The 16,347-nt window shown below is 49.5% G+C and overlaps 1 protein-coding gene across 1 annotated transcript in view; it reads left to right on the forward strand.

The window, feature by feature from the left end:
• The window catches only part of CNGB1 (cyclic nucleotide gated channel subunit beta 1), a gene marked incomplete at its 3' end in the record, with an annotated part of 74,017 nt that overhangs the window by 32,151 nt on the left and 25,519 nt on the right, over positions 1 to 16,347 (forward strand). The window contains exons 17-21 of the mRNA XM_082370226.1: positions 6,729 to 6,891; positions 9,803 to 9,910; positions 12,344 to 12,501; positions 13,970 to 14,125; positions 15,268 to 15,476. Coding sequence (XP_082226352.1) covers positions 6,729 to 6,891; positions 9,803 to 9,910; positions 12,344 to 12,501; positions 13,970 to 14,125; positions 15,268 to 15,476 — 794 coding nt within the window. The remainder of the gene's footprint in view (positions 1 to 6,728; positions 6,892 to 9,802; positions 9,911 to 12,343; positions 12,502 to 13,969; positions 14,126 to 15,267; positions 15,477 to 16,347) is intronic.

Genomic DNA, 16,347 nt, shown 5'->3' on the forward strand with positions numbered 1-16,347 from the left:
GCCTCTGCCTGAGATCCCCTGCCCCCAGCACCATGGCTAAACCAGGCCGGGACGTGGAGCTGAATCGCCTGGTCCAGGACAAGCCACCTGGCCAAGTGACCCCCGGGCTTGCTCCCCCAAACCTGGTGGAGCACCTCCCCAATGTGCCCAGCTACCACCCCCCGATCACCCGCATCCCTGTCCTCATCTTCCGGAGGACAGCCTTGTCCAACTCCAGCTTCGCCAAGGAGACCAGGAGCTCCATCCGTCGCCTAGGTAGCGTGAAATTGACCACCCAGCGCGCTGGGGTCTGTGGTGTGCTTCTGCATGGCTTGGGCTCTTTCCTGCATGGGTGCCATGGTCTTGGCCACTATTTGGGCTCATGGAACACCACCCCTTCTTCCTCTGCTGACCAGTGCCTTCATCTTGCTTTGTGGTGACTTGAAGGGTATTAGTCCCCTTCTCTCTGTGCCTAAAATTCCACAATTAGCAATTCATTTCTTTGGGTTAAACATGGCTTTTTGCAGATCATCAATTTTTATACAGGTAGTCACTCATACCCGAGTTTAAACAAGTCCCTCAGATCTCCAGGCCAAGAGGCTTGGGGCAGGGAGCTGGGTGGGGGAAGAGAATAATCAGGGGAATGGAACAGAAGAGGAATGTGGAGGTCCGTTGCAGACAGAATCTACCGACCTTGAGAGCTGGCTGGGAGCTAGACTTTCTGAGGACTGTTGTTATCTGCTCAGCAAATTCCCTTTCAGGAAAGGGGAGGCCCCCAGGTGCTGACAGGCAGACCCAGAGGAGGCGTCCTCAGGGGCCAGTGCAGAGAGAGAGCCGGTCTGGATCCATTTAATTGTGACAAGATCCCCGCAGTGGCCTTCGGACTCCTGCTGTTTGCTGCCTGATGACAAAGTGCTGGGGGACATACTGGTGCCTCTGGGCTAACCCCTGTCACTTTCTGCCTTGACTCAAACCAGACCTGCCATTTTCCCTTTAATTTGTTTGTTTGTTTTTGGATTACACTGGGCAAGGTTGCCTCTGAGATTCACAGGCAGGTCGAGCTGAACATTTCACAAGAAGAGATCCACTCTCGTCCTCTCCCTCCTCCTGGCTTGGGGTGGGCACAGAGTTGGGGCAAGGTGGCACGTGATCAACCCCGTGACAGGGGATGACACGCCAGGCTCAGTGTTCTGGGCAAGGCCTAAATCTCCTCACTCCAAAGGGTCCTCCACATCCTCTACCCTTATATCGCGGCTCGATTTTTGTGCATTCTGTACCAGCTCTGCATTTATTTGCTTACTATCTTTCTTTCAGTGGATTCACTTTTTCATTTAATTGAGTGTATTTAAACAGGAAGCTTTACATTATAATTCAAATGGAAAACCAGCATGGCCTGCCATAAATATAGAGAAGGCATAAATAGAAATAACCACAAAGGTATGGAGAACAATGTAGAGTTGGTAGTTTCCAGTGAGGTACGTGGCCTGCTGAAGGCTCATAGCTGAGTCTGCTCTCCCAGCTGCAAAGGGGGATTCAGACGTGTCAGAGAGGTGTTAAGGCCATAGCAGCACTAACCTGAGGCTTTCTCTCTGCCTTCTCAGGATCCAGACAGAACCGGACAGGGAGGAATGGTTCTCTTCTGTCATCCTTTGCCTTGGCTGTGCCATCTAAAATCATCATGTGCCTTCTCTGGTCCCTGGGGGCCCCACACTTTGAGAAATAGTCCCAGTGACACATTGGGACAGTGGGTTGAACCGGCTGTCATTGACACATGATGATTTTATTTTATTTACTGATGAATAGGCAAGGATGTTTACTGCAGCACTGTTTAAATATTCATTAATACAGGCTATTTTTTTAAAATTAATTAATTAATTTATTTATGGCTGTGTTGGGTCTTTGTTTCTTTGCGAGGGCTTTCTCTAGTTGTGGCAAGCGGGGGCCACTCTTCATCGTGGTGCGCGGGCCTCTCACTATCGCGGCCTCTCTTGTTGCAGAGCACAGGCTCCAGACGCGCAGGCTCAGTAATTGTGGCTCACGGGCCCAGTTGCTCCGCGGCATGTGGGATCTTCCCAGACCAGGGCTCGAACCCGTGTCCCCTGCATTGGCAGGCAGATTCTCAACCACTGCGCCACCAGGGAAGCCCAATACAGGCTATTTATAAAATGCCTATATTAGCCATTAAAAGTAAAACAAGTAGAGAAATAGAAAATATTGTCAGTCAAAAAAATCTTTCAAATAATTAAAAGATTTAAAAAACAGGGATTTATATAAGGCTTGGTATTGGTCACGGTAGTGGTCGAATTTACAACACAGATTAATAGAGAGATGTAAATCAAGGCCTTCTTCCCCAGACTTGGTTCTAAAACCTTTACTGTCTAGGATCAAGAGCCAGGTCCTTCGGTGATAGTTTGCGGGTCTTATATATGGTTTCTACCTACGCCCAATCTAAACAGTAGAACGCACGATGATTTTAGATGCTGCAGACAAGGCGGTGACAGCATGTAGTGAGAACATTATTCCCATTTCAATGGTGCTGCCTGGCCCCTCTCAGCCGAGGTTTCATTTTGACAGAGGCCTCTGCATATGCTGGTCACCAGCCTCCGGATGGGATAAGAGTTTCAGCTCTGGAGCCAGACTGCCTGGGTCCAGATCTGGGCTCTGCTGAAAGCTTCTTAACCTCTCTGTGCTTCGGGTTTCCTTCTCCGCAAAATGGGGACAATGATGGCAGAGACCTCACAGAGCGGCCGGGAATGATGAAAGGGTTTATATATATAACGCACGTAGAGTTTAGTGAAACTAATGCCTAGCGGGCATATAGGAAGTGCTTAACAGTAAATATTATTATTCTCTAAACCAATTTAAGCATAAAATATTCTTTATATTCTGAATTATAGTATTCTTATTCTATAAATCAGTATAATACAAACGAATATAATTTCTGCTTTGAGTTTCTACTCTCCCAAGCTGGCAGGAAATGAAACATCAGGCTTAGGAGTTCCCCGCCCTCCCCTGGGAGTGATTGAGTTCACAGGGTCTGGTGCAGGACGAGGCAGGGGGTAAGGGGACCACCTTCTCCCTCCCAGGTTCCGTGAGACAGCCTCATGGATGCTGAGACCAGGGTGTTTTTTTGCTGCCTGGGGGCCATGCTGGGGGCACCCCAGGGCCCTGAGCATTTTTGAGAAGCTGCCCTTGTCCTGGCTGCCTCCACGCCCCTGGCCCACCTCCAGCTCACCTCTCCCGAGGTCTGCAGGGAAGCAGGGGGACGTCCCTGCCGCCCCGTGGCTCTCTCCTGTTTTCCACAGCCTGGGGCATCTCTGGTGAGTCTAGCAAAACTTCTTAAGCTTCTTGAGTCCTGTTCATCCTCTTCCCCTGAGAGCTTAGGGTTAGTAAAACAAACGCTCCAAAGTCTTGAGGTCTGCTTACGTTCCCTCCACCAAACTTCATAAAGTGCTGGCTTTTCCCATGGTGGCCATTAGAAAAAGCTCACGTATCCAAGTGTTTCAAAATGCTCCCCTCCCCATTTTGGGGGTGTGCCCCTGCCTTGCTGGCGCCCAGGTCTATGCCTGGCTGCTATTGGGTGGTCCCGCCCAGGCATGGTGGGGAGTGGGGACACAATTCCAGCCCCTCAGCATCCTCTGAGCTCTGCCTTGGGGCAGACCTGTCCCCACAGTCACTGGGGTGGGTAACGAAGACTGAGGTAGGGCCACACCCAGGCTCCCCAGGGAGGACCCAATTCTCAGGATGCGAGGTCTCTCAGAGGTCAGGAGAGGGGTTGGGTTGATGAATTTCGGGGGCTCTTGGCATGTACAAAAATAAGGAAATACCAAACATGTACCCAAACAGGGATAACACACAATACAAAAACAACCTGTTACCCTTGATTGCAGGAAACTTCCAAATGTCTCCATTGGAGGCCCTTCAAGAGTGTGAGGCCCTGAAGAGGTAAAATTGTCACTATATGCAAAAACGTGATACTATATATAGAAAATCCTAAGGACTCCACACAAAAACTACTAGATCTAATAAATGAGTTCAGCAAAGTAGCAGGATACAGGATAAACATTCAAAAATCGGTTGCATTTCTTTACATTAACAATGATATATCAGAAAGGGAATGTAAAAAAAGAATACCTTTTAAAACAGCACCAGAAAAAATAAAATAAAATACCTAGGAATAAACCTAAGGAGGTGAAAGACTTATACACTGAAAACTATGAAACATTAATAAACGGAATTAAAGAGGATTCAAAGAAATGGAAAGATATCCCATGCTCTTGGATTGGAAGAATTAATATTGTTAAAATGACAATACTACCCAAAGCAATCTACAGATTTAATATGATCCCTATCAAAATACCCAAGACATTTTTCACAGAACTAGAACAAATAATCAAAAAATTTATATGGAACCATAAAAGACCCAGAATTTCCAAAGCAATGCTGAGGAAAAAAAACAACTCTCTGGTGGCGCAGTGGTTGGGAATCCACCTGCCAGTGCAGGGGACACGGGTTCAAGCCCTAGTCCGGGAAGATCCCACATGCCACAGAGCAACTAAGCCCGTGTGCCACAACTACTGAGCCTGTACTCTAGAGCCCACGAGCCACAACTACTGAGCCCACGAGCCACAACTACTGAAGCCCACGCACCTAGAGCCCGTGCTCCGAAACAAGAGAAGCCACCGCAATGAGAAGCCCACGCAACGCAATGAAGAGTAGCATAACTCTCCCAGGCTTCAGACAATACTACAAAGCTACAGTAATCAAAACAGCATGGTATTGGTACAAAAACATACATACAGATCAATGGAACAGAATAGAGAGCCCAGAAATAAACCCACACACCTACAGTCAATCTTTGACAAAGGAGGCAAGAATATAAAATGGGGGAAAGACAGTGTCTTCAGAAAGTGGTGCTGGGAAAGTTGGACAGCTGCATGTAAATCAACGAAGTAGAACACACCCTCACAGCATACACGACAGTAAACTCAAAATGGCTTAAAGACTCATAAGACATGACACCATAAAACTCCAAGAAGAGAGCATAGGCAAAACATTCTCTGACATAAATAGTACCAATGTTTTCTTAGGTCAGTCTCCCAAGGCAATAGAAATAAAAACAAAAATAAACAAATGGGACCTAATCAAACTTACAAGCTTTTGCACCGCAAAGGAAACCATTAAAAACAAAAACAAAAAACAAAAAAGACAACCTATGGCATGGGAGAAAATATTTGCAAATGATGTGACAGACAAGGGCTTAATCTCCAAAATATACAAACAGCTCATACAACTCAACAACAACAACAAAACAACCCAACTGAAAAATGGGCAGAAGACGTTAATAGACATTTCTCCAAAGAAGACATAGAGATGGCCAATAGACACATGAAAAGTTGCTCAACATCACTAATTATTAGAGAAATGCAAATCAAAACTACAGTGAGGTACCACCTGACACTGGTCAGAATGGCTATCTTTAAAAAGTCTACAAATAACAAATGCTGGAGAGGGTGTGGAGAAAAGGGAACCCTCCTATACTGTTGGTGGGAATGTAAATTGGTGCAGCCACTATGGAGAACAGTATGGAGGTTCCTCAGAAAACTAAAACTAGAGTTGCCATATGATCCAGCAATCCCACTCCTGGGCATATACCCAGACAAAACTATAATTCAAAAAGATGCATGCACCCCTACGTTCATAGCAGCACTATTCACAATAGCCAAGATGTGAAAACAACCTACATGTCCACTGACAGAAGAATGGATAAAGAAGATGTGGTGCATATATATAATGGAATACTACTCAGCCATAAAAAAGAATGAAATAAGGCCATTTGCAGCAACATGGATGCAACTAGAGATTATCACACTAAGTGAAGTAAGTCAGAAAGAGAAATACCGTATGATACCACTTACATGTGGAATCTAAATATGGCACAAATGAACCTATCTACAAGACAGAAACAGACTCACAGACATAGAGAGCAGACTGGTGGTTGCCAAAGGGGAGGAGGGTGGGGAGGGAAGGACTGGGAGTTTGGGATTAGCAGAGGTAAACTATTATACATAGGATGGATAAACAACAAGGTCCTACTGTATAGCACAGGGAACTATATTCAATATCCTGTGACAAACCATAATAGAAAAGAATATTAAAAAAAGGAATGTTGATATGTGTATAACTGAGTCACTTTGCTGTACAGCAGAGATTGACACAACGTGGTAAATCAACTATAAAAAGAGTGTGAGGCCCTTTAGCCCCATGTCTCATGCCCCCACAGGCCTGGGAGAGCCTTGTCACCCCTACCTTGGGATGGGGAAACTGAAGTCCAGAGAGGGGAAGCAGCTGAGCCAGGCCGCACCAGGCCAGGCCCTAGGACGTGGCACCCCCAGGCTCCCCATGCCCTATCTGAGTGATGCACCCCCATCACCCACCCCAGGGCCTTGATGCTTCTCCAGGCCCAGGGAAACCAGGCTGGGTTTTGGAGAGCTGGGCTCCAGGCTGTGTCCAGGAGCTCCTGTGGCTTCTGTGGCTCCTGGGTTAGTGGCTGGCATGGGCGTGGCGGTCAGAGGGCCCTGGGCTCTGCATCGTTTTGCCCCCTGCATGGGTCTCTCCTGTGGGCCCTGTTGGGAGGCAAGGCTTCCAGAGGCCCCTCCACGCAGGTTTTCTGTGGCTTCCCTGTAGAATACAGCAAGGCCCTGGGACCTGGCTTCTCTCTGACGCTGTGCCCTCCTTCCTCTCCCCAGTACCTGCCACGGAAGAGCACCCGGAAGTGCAGGTGGAAGACGCTGATGCTGACAGCCATCCCCTCTACGAGGAGGAGAATCCACCCTCTCCCGTGCCGCTGCCCCCGTCTCCTGCCGAATCCGACACACCTGGGGCCCCAGGATCAGCCACAAGGAGCCTCAGGTCACCTTTTATGCTTCTCTTGGGCTTTTCATAGCACTGTGCCACCTGTGCATTTGGCATTTGAGGACACTGGAGCCAGAGAGGGGAAGAAGCTGGCCCAAGTCACTCAGTGAGTTGCTGTCAGCGCTGGGACTATGGCCCCACCATTTTCAGTTCTCCTAATTCCTGGCTTCAGGCTCTAGAAAGAGCTCTCTGAGGAAGCCCTGTCCAGAATACCCTCAATTGTACGTTTGAAGGGGGTAATAAATGTGACAGGGCTAATTTTATTGTTAAATAATACAGTGGACATACCAAAGAACACTAGATATAATAACCATCCCTAATCCCACCACTCTAGGTGGTAGTTCTATATTTCTGCCTTCTCTTCCATACCTTGTTTGTGGGCCCATGCTTTTGAGTGGTTTTAGTTGAAGGAGTGATTGGATCATGTCTCGTTTGAGACCACATCTTATTTATTGAGCCCTTTTCCGTATTGCCAGTCTGTCTCCTTAACACTCATCGTGATGCTGTGTTGACATCCTCCAGCTCCATGTGCCAGGATAGACATAACAATCCTCTCTTGCTGAATACTGTCCACAGTGGTGCTACAAATATCTCTTTGGTCTTCTGCCCCTCTGTCCTTGGGCTCCTTTCTCGAGAGTGGGTTTCCTGGTCAGGGTTGCATGCATTTTTGTGCCTCTCGAGATAAGTTAGTTGCTGCATGGTTAGAGTTGGTTTTGGACAACCTGAGCCAGGTAACTGAGAGAGGGCCTGCCTAGAGCTGTAGGCAGTCTGTGAAGTGCAGTACAGTGCTTTGTGAATGGTTAATTAAGCTAAAGGGGAGCTGCCAGTGCATCTCCTTTGCTGGCTAGATTGAGGGATGGTTCTTTTTTCTTGATTAATTCTTGCTTTTATCCATGAACCCTTGAGTAATTTCTCAGCTGAGGTCAGAAGACTGCCAAAACAGAGACGGTTGGATGTAGCAAACAGAAGGCTCCCAGATTTTGATGTGGAGAAAAGAGTCATAATCTCACCCAGCCTTGGAACACAGCTCACAGACACATCAGTCCTAACGTTTAATTCACTGAATGATGCACAGAGTACAGAGAACAGAAGACAGGGCACCACCATAATTGTAGACATCTGGTCTACCTCCCTCTGTTCCCTTGATAAGGGTAGGGAAACTCTACAGGCTGGGTTAGAGGTGGATATTTGGGAGGAGGGAGGGGACTAAGATCACGTGAGACAAGAATCAAAGCCTCCTGCCTTTTGCTTATGAGCTGGGTCTGTGAGGCTCCTCTTATTATCATTCATTCATTCATTTGCAAACATTTACTGAATGTCTTTATGTGCCAGGCTCTGCTCTAGGTGCTGTGGATGCATCAGGGAGAAGCCTGAGAGGGGCCTGCCCTCATGGAGCTGACATTCTAGTGGGGCTGAGGTAGACAATGAACAAATAATCACACAAGATTTTTCCAGAGAGTGCTAAGGAGAATGTGACTGTGAGAAACTGGGAAGCCTCCGCCTGAGCTTGGCGCCAAGAAGGAATTCTGATGCCTGACATGAGAGGCCAGTGCGGCTGCCTGTGGTCCGGGATGGAATGAGCACTGGGGGCAACTGATGGGAGCAGAAAAGCCACCAAAACAGAGGGGCACATGGGCAAGGCCCTTCTCACAGTGCAAGGCTGTGGTTTGGAGTGAATCCCAAACAACCCCTGTCTACTAGGATTATGAAAATTCTGCAAGCTACTGTATGTGAGGCGCTCAGCACAGGGCCAGGCACCGGGCGGTGCTAGAGGAGCATAGCTGCTGATTTAGTTCCACACTCTGGATTCTCTCCAGGCCCGGAGAGGGCACTGAGCTGGGAGCAGGATGCCTGAGTTTAAGTCCCAGTTGTGAGATTTTTGCCCCAGTCTTCTTGTTTGCAGGCATCCTCTTAATTAGAGTGTAAAAGAGGTAAACCCATGAGTTTTGCCATTCTAGGCGAGTTGGCAGAAGGTAATAGGGTGGTTTCAGAGCCTTCTGGAATAAAGCAAATGCTGCACATCCCTCTGACTGTATCCTTTTACAAGCCCTAATGGTGGAATCCTGAGTCACGGTGGTTGAGTATGGGAAGAGTACCAAGTGGATTCAAATCTAGACACCAGCAGCTGAGACACCAGTGATTCCAAATGCAGCACTCTGTGGCAGACTTGAACTGAATGATGGGGACCTGGGCATAATTTAGTCTTCATTCTTCAGACAGGGAAGCGGGAACTCCAGGAGGGGATGGGCTTTCCCCAGGTCACACCATGAGCTGGAAAACAGACTTCATGGCCCATGGGTGTCAACTTTTCCAGCCAGGGACACATCTGCAAAGGGAGAGAAGCTGAGCTTCCAGGAGCGTTAATAAGATGGAATGTGAGCCCTCACACCTTCTCAGTAGCTGGAAGGGTAGTGTGATGGAGAAGGGGATGGGGTGGACTGGGGAGGGCAGTACCCTCAGACTGGGAGGTGGAAGGGAGAAGGATGTTTAAACTGAGACCCGACTGAGTGATAAGCACCTCATTGAATTGGATAGATTTAGTCCCATTTTATAGAGGGGGAAAACTGAGGCAGCTCAGAGGGTTTGAGTAACTTGCCAAGGTCACACACTGGGAAGAAGCAGGGCTGGGGTGCAAATTCGGGTTTGCCCGATCCCAAGTCAGTGCTGTTACTTTTATGCTAGGCCATTGAATGGATGCAGAGACTGAGATCCAGAGGTTGGATGTGTCCCCTCTTCTCCTTTTTTGTTTCCCTGCAGGCAAGCGAGGACCCTTTGGCAGCACCATCCTCTGTCCCCACCTCCCCGCCAGGACTCGCTCTGGGTGATCTGCAGGGCTCAGAGTTGGTTCACCCCCTCGCGGCCCCTGCCTCCCTGAAGGCCCCTCCCTTCCATGTCTGTGCTCTTGCAGGAAGAGGCTGTGCTCCCAAGATGATGAGGCTGAAGAGCTCAAGATGCTGTCGCCGGCCGTATCCCCCGTGGTCGCTTGGTCGGACCCCACCAGCCCGCAGGGCACTGAGTAAGTGGGGGCCACCTCTGGGGTCTCAGGGAATCAGAAGTCTGGGTGGGGATGGGCAAGCAAAGGGAGGTGAGTTGGGAGGAGAATGGATGTTTTTAGAACCTTCCACCCCAAGGCAGACTGTGCCAGTGGCTTCCCGGCAGTAAGAGAGGGCCGGGTCTCCTGCCCAGGCTGCTTCTGACCAGCCCAGAGATTCTGAAAAATCTGGTCTGCAGAATGGGCTCAAGCTCTGGGCCCAGCTGTGCCCAGAACCACAGAGAGTGGGCCCTGGGGAATCCACATCTTTATAAGCTCCCCAGGTGATTCTGATGCAACTGGTCTGTGGAACAATGTTTAGAGGCCACTACGAGGGCATCGGGACCTGTGTCTCTGACATCGAAGTGTCACAAGGGCTGGGCCAGTGGGAGGTGTTTTCCTGAAGGGTCTACGTAGGCTGCTGACAGTGAATACCCCAGCCCTGGGCTCTGGCCTGGGATCCTCACCTCCTCTCCAGCCACAGCTTCTGGAGTGACCTTAGGAGACAATATACTTTCCTTCCAGTCTTTTTTTCTGTCCATAATTTTACAGAGTTTATGCTTAACAGCATTGTGGAAAGCTCAGAAAAGCAAAAGAAGCAGGAAAAACCCAAACCTCACGTATTGTCCAGTGATCCATTTTAGCATACAGTGGAGTCACATCTCATGCAGTAGGGTAGGCGTAGGGGTAGGGTTTAATATCAGAAAGTAAGCCAGAAATCAGGTATAATAATAAAAATTACCTTTGAAAACTCTTAAGGTGGTCAGCATGGAACCCCATGTATTACCTCAGTAGGTTAAGATGCTATAACAAATAGACCTCAGTGATTCAGCGGCTTAAGGAACAAGACGTCTCATATGTCATAGTTGTGTCACCAGTGATGTGTTTCAGGTCAGTGGAAGGCTCTGCTCCCTGCAGTCATTTAGGGCCCCAGCCAACGGTGGCTCTGCCACCTTTGTGTGGCTTTCAAGATCCTGCTGGTCACCACTGGAAAGGGAGAGTGCCAGGCCGCTCTTCCACAGGGAGGCCCGGAATTGCACTAGCATGTCCACCCGTGAGAGCTCGCACGGCCACACCTGGGCAACGTAGTCCCTGGCTGCGTGGTGACTACTCCCTGCAGGAGGGAGTGGGTGTGGGTGAGCAGCTCGTGTCTCCTCCGTCCCCCAGTGCCATCTCTCATTATGACGCCCCCGCTGCTTTTCTCCAGCTAGCTCCCTCAGCTGAGCACAAGAAGAGTAGCTGGCTTGAGTTTCAGTGCCTCAATGTATGAAAAAAACCAGTAGATCTGTAAACATTAGTGTTACCCTCAGCTCAGCAAGAGGATCACAGGCCACTCAGAGGAGAACATAGAACACAGGCTGGGGCTTCCCTGGTGGCTCAGTGGTTAAGAATCCGCCTGCCAGTGCAGGGGACACGGGTTCAAGCCCTGGTCCGGGAAGATCCCACATGCCGCGGAGCAACGAAGCCCGTGCGCCACAACTACTGAGCCTGCGCTCTAGAGCCCGTGAGCCACAACTACTGAAGCCCGTGTGCCTAGAGCCCATGCTCCGCAACAAGAGAAGCCACCACAATGAGAAGCCTGCGCACCACAAGGAAGAGTAGCCCCCGCTCGCCGCAACTAGAGAAAGCACGCACACAGCAAGGAAGACCCAACGCAGCCAAAAATAAATTAAAAAAAAAAAAAAAAAAAGAACATAGGCTGGTTCACACGGCCGCCCGTCTCAACTCACCCGGGGCTCTTGACCCACACTGAGTGGAAGACTCTCATTCATTCTCTCTGTCTGTCTGTGTCTGTCTCTCCCTTGCTGCAAGTTCATGCAGTTTAAATTCCTATAAATTAAAAGAATATGTAATGTATCTGCACTGTTTTTAATATTTATTTATTTATTTATTTATTTATTTTGGCTGCGCTGTGCAGCTTCTAGGATCTTAGTTCCCCAACCAGGGATCGAACCTGGGCCCTCGGCAGTGAGAGCGCAGAATCCTAACCGCCAGACCGCCAGGGAATTCCCTGCACTGTTTTTTCCATCATCTATTTCCTAAGCCTAAAAAAGTAGCCCCTGTCCCCTCTCTGATCTGTCCTGTATCTCATGTGAACCCTAAACTGAGACTAACGGCCCTGAACTGAGTTCCAGAGTTTCCCCCTAAATCACAAGTGGAATCCAAGTTTTTTTGGAATTGCCCATCTGAATCAGAGCATTCGTGGTACATTTTCTGAAAGCTGGGCACCCGGGTGTTACTCCCAGACTGAATTTCCTCCCAGGAGATATCAAGGTGGGTTTGATGTTTTGATGTCAGAAGGAGACTGGGGCAGGATTTACCCCCTGAGGCCAGGTGGGATACAGATTCAGCTCTTGCCCGGGGGCGCAGGGGTCCCTCCCCACACAGCCCGCTCAGCTCTGGGTGGTGTTCCCTCAGTGACCAGGACCGCGCAGCCTCCACAGCCAGCCAGACGGGCACCCTCATCAACGACCGGCTCCAGGAGCTGGTGAAGCTTTTCAAGGAGCGGACGGAGAAGGTGAAGGAGAAGCTCATCGACCCTGATGTCACCTCTGATGAAGAGAGCCCCAAGCCCTGTGAGTCCAGAGCTGGGGCTGGGCCACCTGACCAGGGGTGGGGTGGGGCCCCTTAAGGCCCCTGTCAATTCTTGGGGAGGGTGAACCCAAGGAAACGGTTGGGGTGCTTGAGAGAAGCCCAGATCTCCATTCTCTGGAATTTGAGGTCCTTTATGTACAGGTTTAGCTACATGTCCAGGGGAGGAAAGAATGTCAAAGCTCTGACCAGTGATCCAGTTGTACTTGGCTCTCTCTCCCACAGGGCAAGTTGCCTTGTTGACCCTCTGCCCCTTTCCCACTGGAGGGCAGGTGGTCCACCCTGGGATGTATCTCATGGTCTTGCACTTAGATGGTGTCCATAACCCACTCTGGAACTACACAGTCTTATTTTTCAGAGGCCTCCATTGCAATATTCTTATGGGGTTACCTGAAAGTTTCCTGCTTTCAAAGTGCCAGGAGGAGATAAGAACCATGCTCTCTCGCCCGGGAGGTTTTCTAGGTCTTTTCAACAGGAGGGTTGTGCCTTAGAACTCATGGTGCCAACAGCGGACCTAGCAGAGCCTGACTTCACACTCCTAAAGCTGGAAACATAGCCGTATTAAACCTGTAAGAGCCAATCTCTAGGTCACCAACAACATCACCATAGATGCACAGGAAAACTGTGATCCCATTTGGTGTCTTGTTTTAGAGGTGAGACAGCTGAGATTTCTGCTCTGAAAAACCTAGAACAATGTTTTCCTGATTTCTGGCCCTGGGTGGTGGAAGTTCTGGGTACCAATGCCCCTAGCCCTCCAGAGAAACCAAGGGGTCCAAGCACAGACACACAAGCACACACTCAACCGAAACATCCAACTTGCCCAGAAACACCTCGTTTTAGGCAGTTCCTGAGAAGCAGTCCCAGACTGGTAGCTGTAAGAGCTTCAGAGCAGGTGCCCAGGTTGCTATTAAAGAGGATCTGTGTGGTTTGCTGCAGGAGAGCACACAGAGCTTGTAGCAGGTTGTGGGATGGTGCCAGGGTCCCCTCAGCTTCAGTTCCAGAGTCTGCAGTTGGGAGCCTTCTCTCTTTTTTTAAAAAATAATTAATTAGTTAATTAATTAATTAATGTTTGGTTGCGTTGGGTCTTTGTTGCTGCGTGCGGGCTTTCTCTAGTTGTGGCAAGCGGGGGCTACCCTCCCTTGCGGTGCGCAGGCTTCTCACTACGGCGACTTCTCTTGTTGTGGAGCACAGGCTCCAGGTGCATGGGTTTCAGTAGTTGTGGCGCACGGGCTTCAGTATTTGTGGTGCGCGGGCTTCAGTAGTTGTGGTGCACAGGCTTAGTTGCTCTGAGGTGTGTGGGATCTTCCCGGATCAGGGCTCGAACCCGTGTCCCCTGCACTGGCAGGTGGATTCTTAACCACTGCGCCACTAGGGAAGTCCTGCGAGCCTTCTCTTTGCATCCTCTACCCGAGCCTCAGGGCTGGTTCAGAGGGTCACAGTGTCATCCCATAGCCCCAGCCAAGAAAGCCCCAGAGCCGGCCCTGGATGTGAAGCCAGCTGAAGCGGGGCAGGTGGAGGAGGAACACTATTGTGAAATGCTCTGCTGCAAGTTCAAACGCCGCCCCTGGAAGAAGTACCAGTTTCCCCAGAGCATCGACCCGCTGACCAGTGAGTCCTGGGAAGGCGGTGGGTGTTGCCACATGTCACATGAGAGGGCAGGAGAATGGGAGGGGGTGGGGGCAGTGCAAGGGTGGGCCCCAAACTAACAAGGTCCCTGAACTAGGAACATAAGATCATACCCATCTTAACAGACAAGCAAACTAAGGTACAGAGAAGTTAACTGGCCTAAAGACACAACTAGTCAGTGGCAGACTCAGGACTCCTGACTCTTGGCCAAGTCTTTTTTCTACTCTGCTTTTCCTGACTCCTTCCCAAAGCTGCTGCTCTGAGCAGAAAAGGGGAAAAGTTCTTCCAACATCTAAAGTGAAGTCCCTCTCACTTGCCTTTTAGCCCATTTTGTATTCTTGAGGAGTAACAACGCTTCATATGTGCACAGCACTTTACAGTTTACAAAGGAGCTCCCTGCCTCTTTTATCTGACTTCTCCTTATGACTTCTCTGAGGAGGACAGAACAGGTGCCAGAGAGGGACTTTCCTAAGGACACACAAGAAGTCATTTGGAGGGCAGGACTTCAACCCTGGTGTCCATTGGTCCTTTAAAATGCCCAGGTGGGGGGAATTCCCTGGTGGTCCAGTGGTTAGGACTCTGCGCTTCTACCACAGGGGGCATGGGTTTGATCTCTGGTCGGGGAACTAAGATCCCGCAAGCTGCCCAGCGTGGCCAAAAAAAGTAAAAACAAAAATAAATAAATAAATAAATGATAAAATGCCCAGGTGACCTACAGTATCCATCCATCCATGCACTTATCCTTCTGTGTATCCATCTGTCCATCTTCTATGCATTATTTACTATTGTGTATTTACAAAGGCAGGAAATACATTTTTGGAAAAATTTCAACAAGAATGAGAGCAAAAGTGTTTCCTGGTTAGCTGTCTATTAACTAATAGTGACTCCATATCCCATATCCCCTACTCAGAGTACTCAATTTGTTAGGGCCTTGCCGTGGTTTATTTTTATATCAAAGATAGTTTTACATGCCCCGCCCCCAAATTACGGAAGGGCCGCATATAGTGCTTGTAGGAAAGTGCAGACAGACAAGTGGGAAGAAGAAAGCCCCACCCTCATCCCATGGCGAGGAGCCCTTCTCTGGCTGACGTTCTAGCATGTTCCTGCCCCTCCCACCCCCGCAGGCCTGATGTACATCCTGTGGCTGTTCTTCGTGGTGCTGGCCTGGAACTGGAACTGCTGGCTGATTCCCGTGCGCTGGGCCTTCCCCTACCAGATGCCGGACAACATCCACCTCTGGCTGCTGATGGATTACCTGTGTGACCTCATCTACCTCCTGGACATCACCGTGTTCCAGCTGCGTCTGCAGTTTGTCAGAGGCGGGGACGTCATTGTGAGTCACAGACAGGTGGGGGGTGATGGCTGGGAGCAGACCCTGCAGCCAGAGCATTCGTGGGGCTGACCCCTGCTGCTGGGATGGACCAGAGGCTAAATGAACAAGGAAATCTCAGGACGTCCACCCATGCTTATTCAACAGCACCATTGCTTGTTTCACACATCTTTGGTACATTCAAATTACATACATCAAGTCTCGCTCATGGGTGAAATGGTTCCTGGACCACCTGATGGAATGAGAGATGAAGAAGTGGCCTAGAGAATGGCCTTTAGAACAGGCAGACCTGGTTCAAATCTCGGCTCAACCAGGACAACTGTACCACCTCTTGGAGCCTCAGTTTCCTCATCTGTAAAATGGGGATAGTAATCGCTCCCACCTCATACCATTGCTGTGAGGATCTATGGAGGTGATGTATGCAGAATGCTCAGCACAGGTATCTGCTGACAATCAACATTTCCTGCAACACTACTCAGACCAGTTTGGGACCCTGTGCTCTGGTGCACTTATTAGGGAGAAAACCTAAGTCCTGATTGTGACTTGGCAGAGTTCCCATCTCCCTGTGCATGTCACTTTTCAAAATCCCATGCTGGCAGAGCCTGCTCCACTGTGTGCAGGCAAGTTGAGTTTGAGCCTCTAAAACAATTTAGAGGAAAAAGAATTCCCTGAGCAACCTCTTTCCTGGTCTGATCAGAGCAGTGGCCAGCTCCTCAGTGAATAAGGTTGCAAATGGTCCAGGTAAGAGAGAATAAGCTCAGTGTCCCTGCTTTCCATCCAAGAAGTTGGAATTGAGCTGAGTGACCTTGGACAGCCTCCCCCCTCACCCACCATGCCACCCCCGGGAGCTCGACCTCCCTATCTGTAGACTGTG

Source organism: Balaenoptera borealis (genome assembly GCF_965194805.1).
Source record: "Balaenoptera borealis genome assembly, chromosome: 19".
NCBI classification, from domain to species: domain Eukaryota; kingdom Metazoa; phylum Chordata; class Mammalia; order Artiodactyla; family Balaenopteridae; genus Balaenoptera; species Balaenoptera borealis.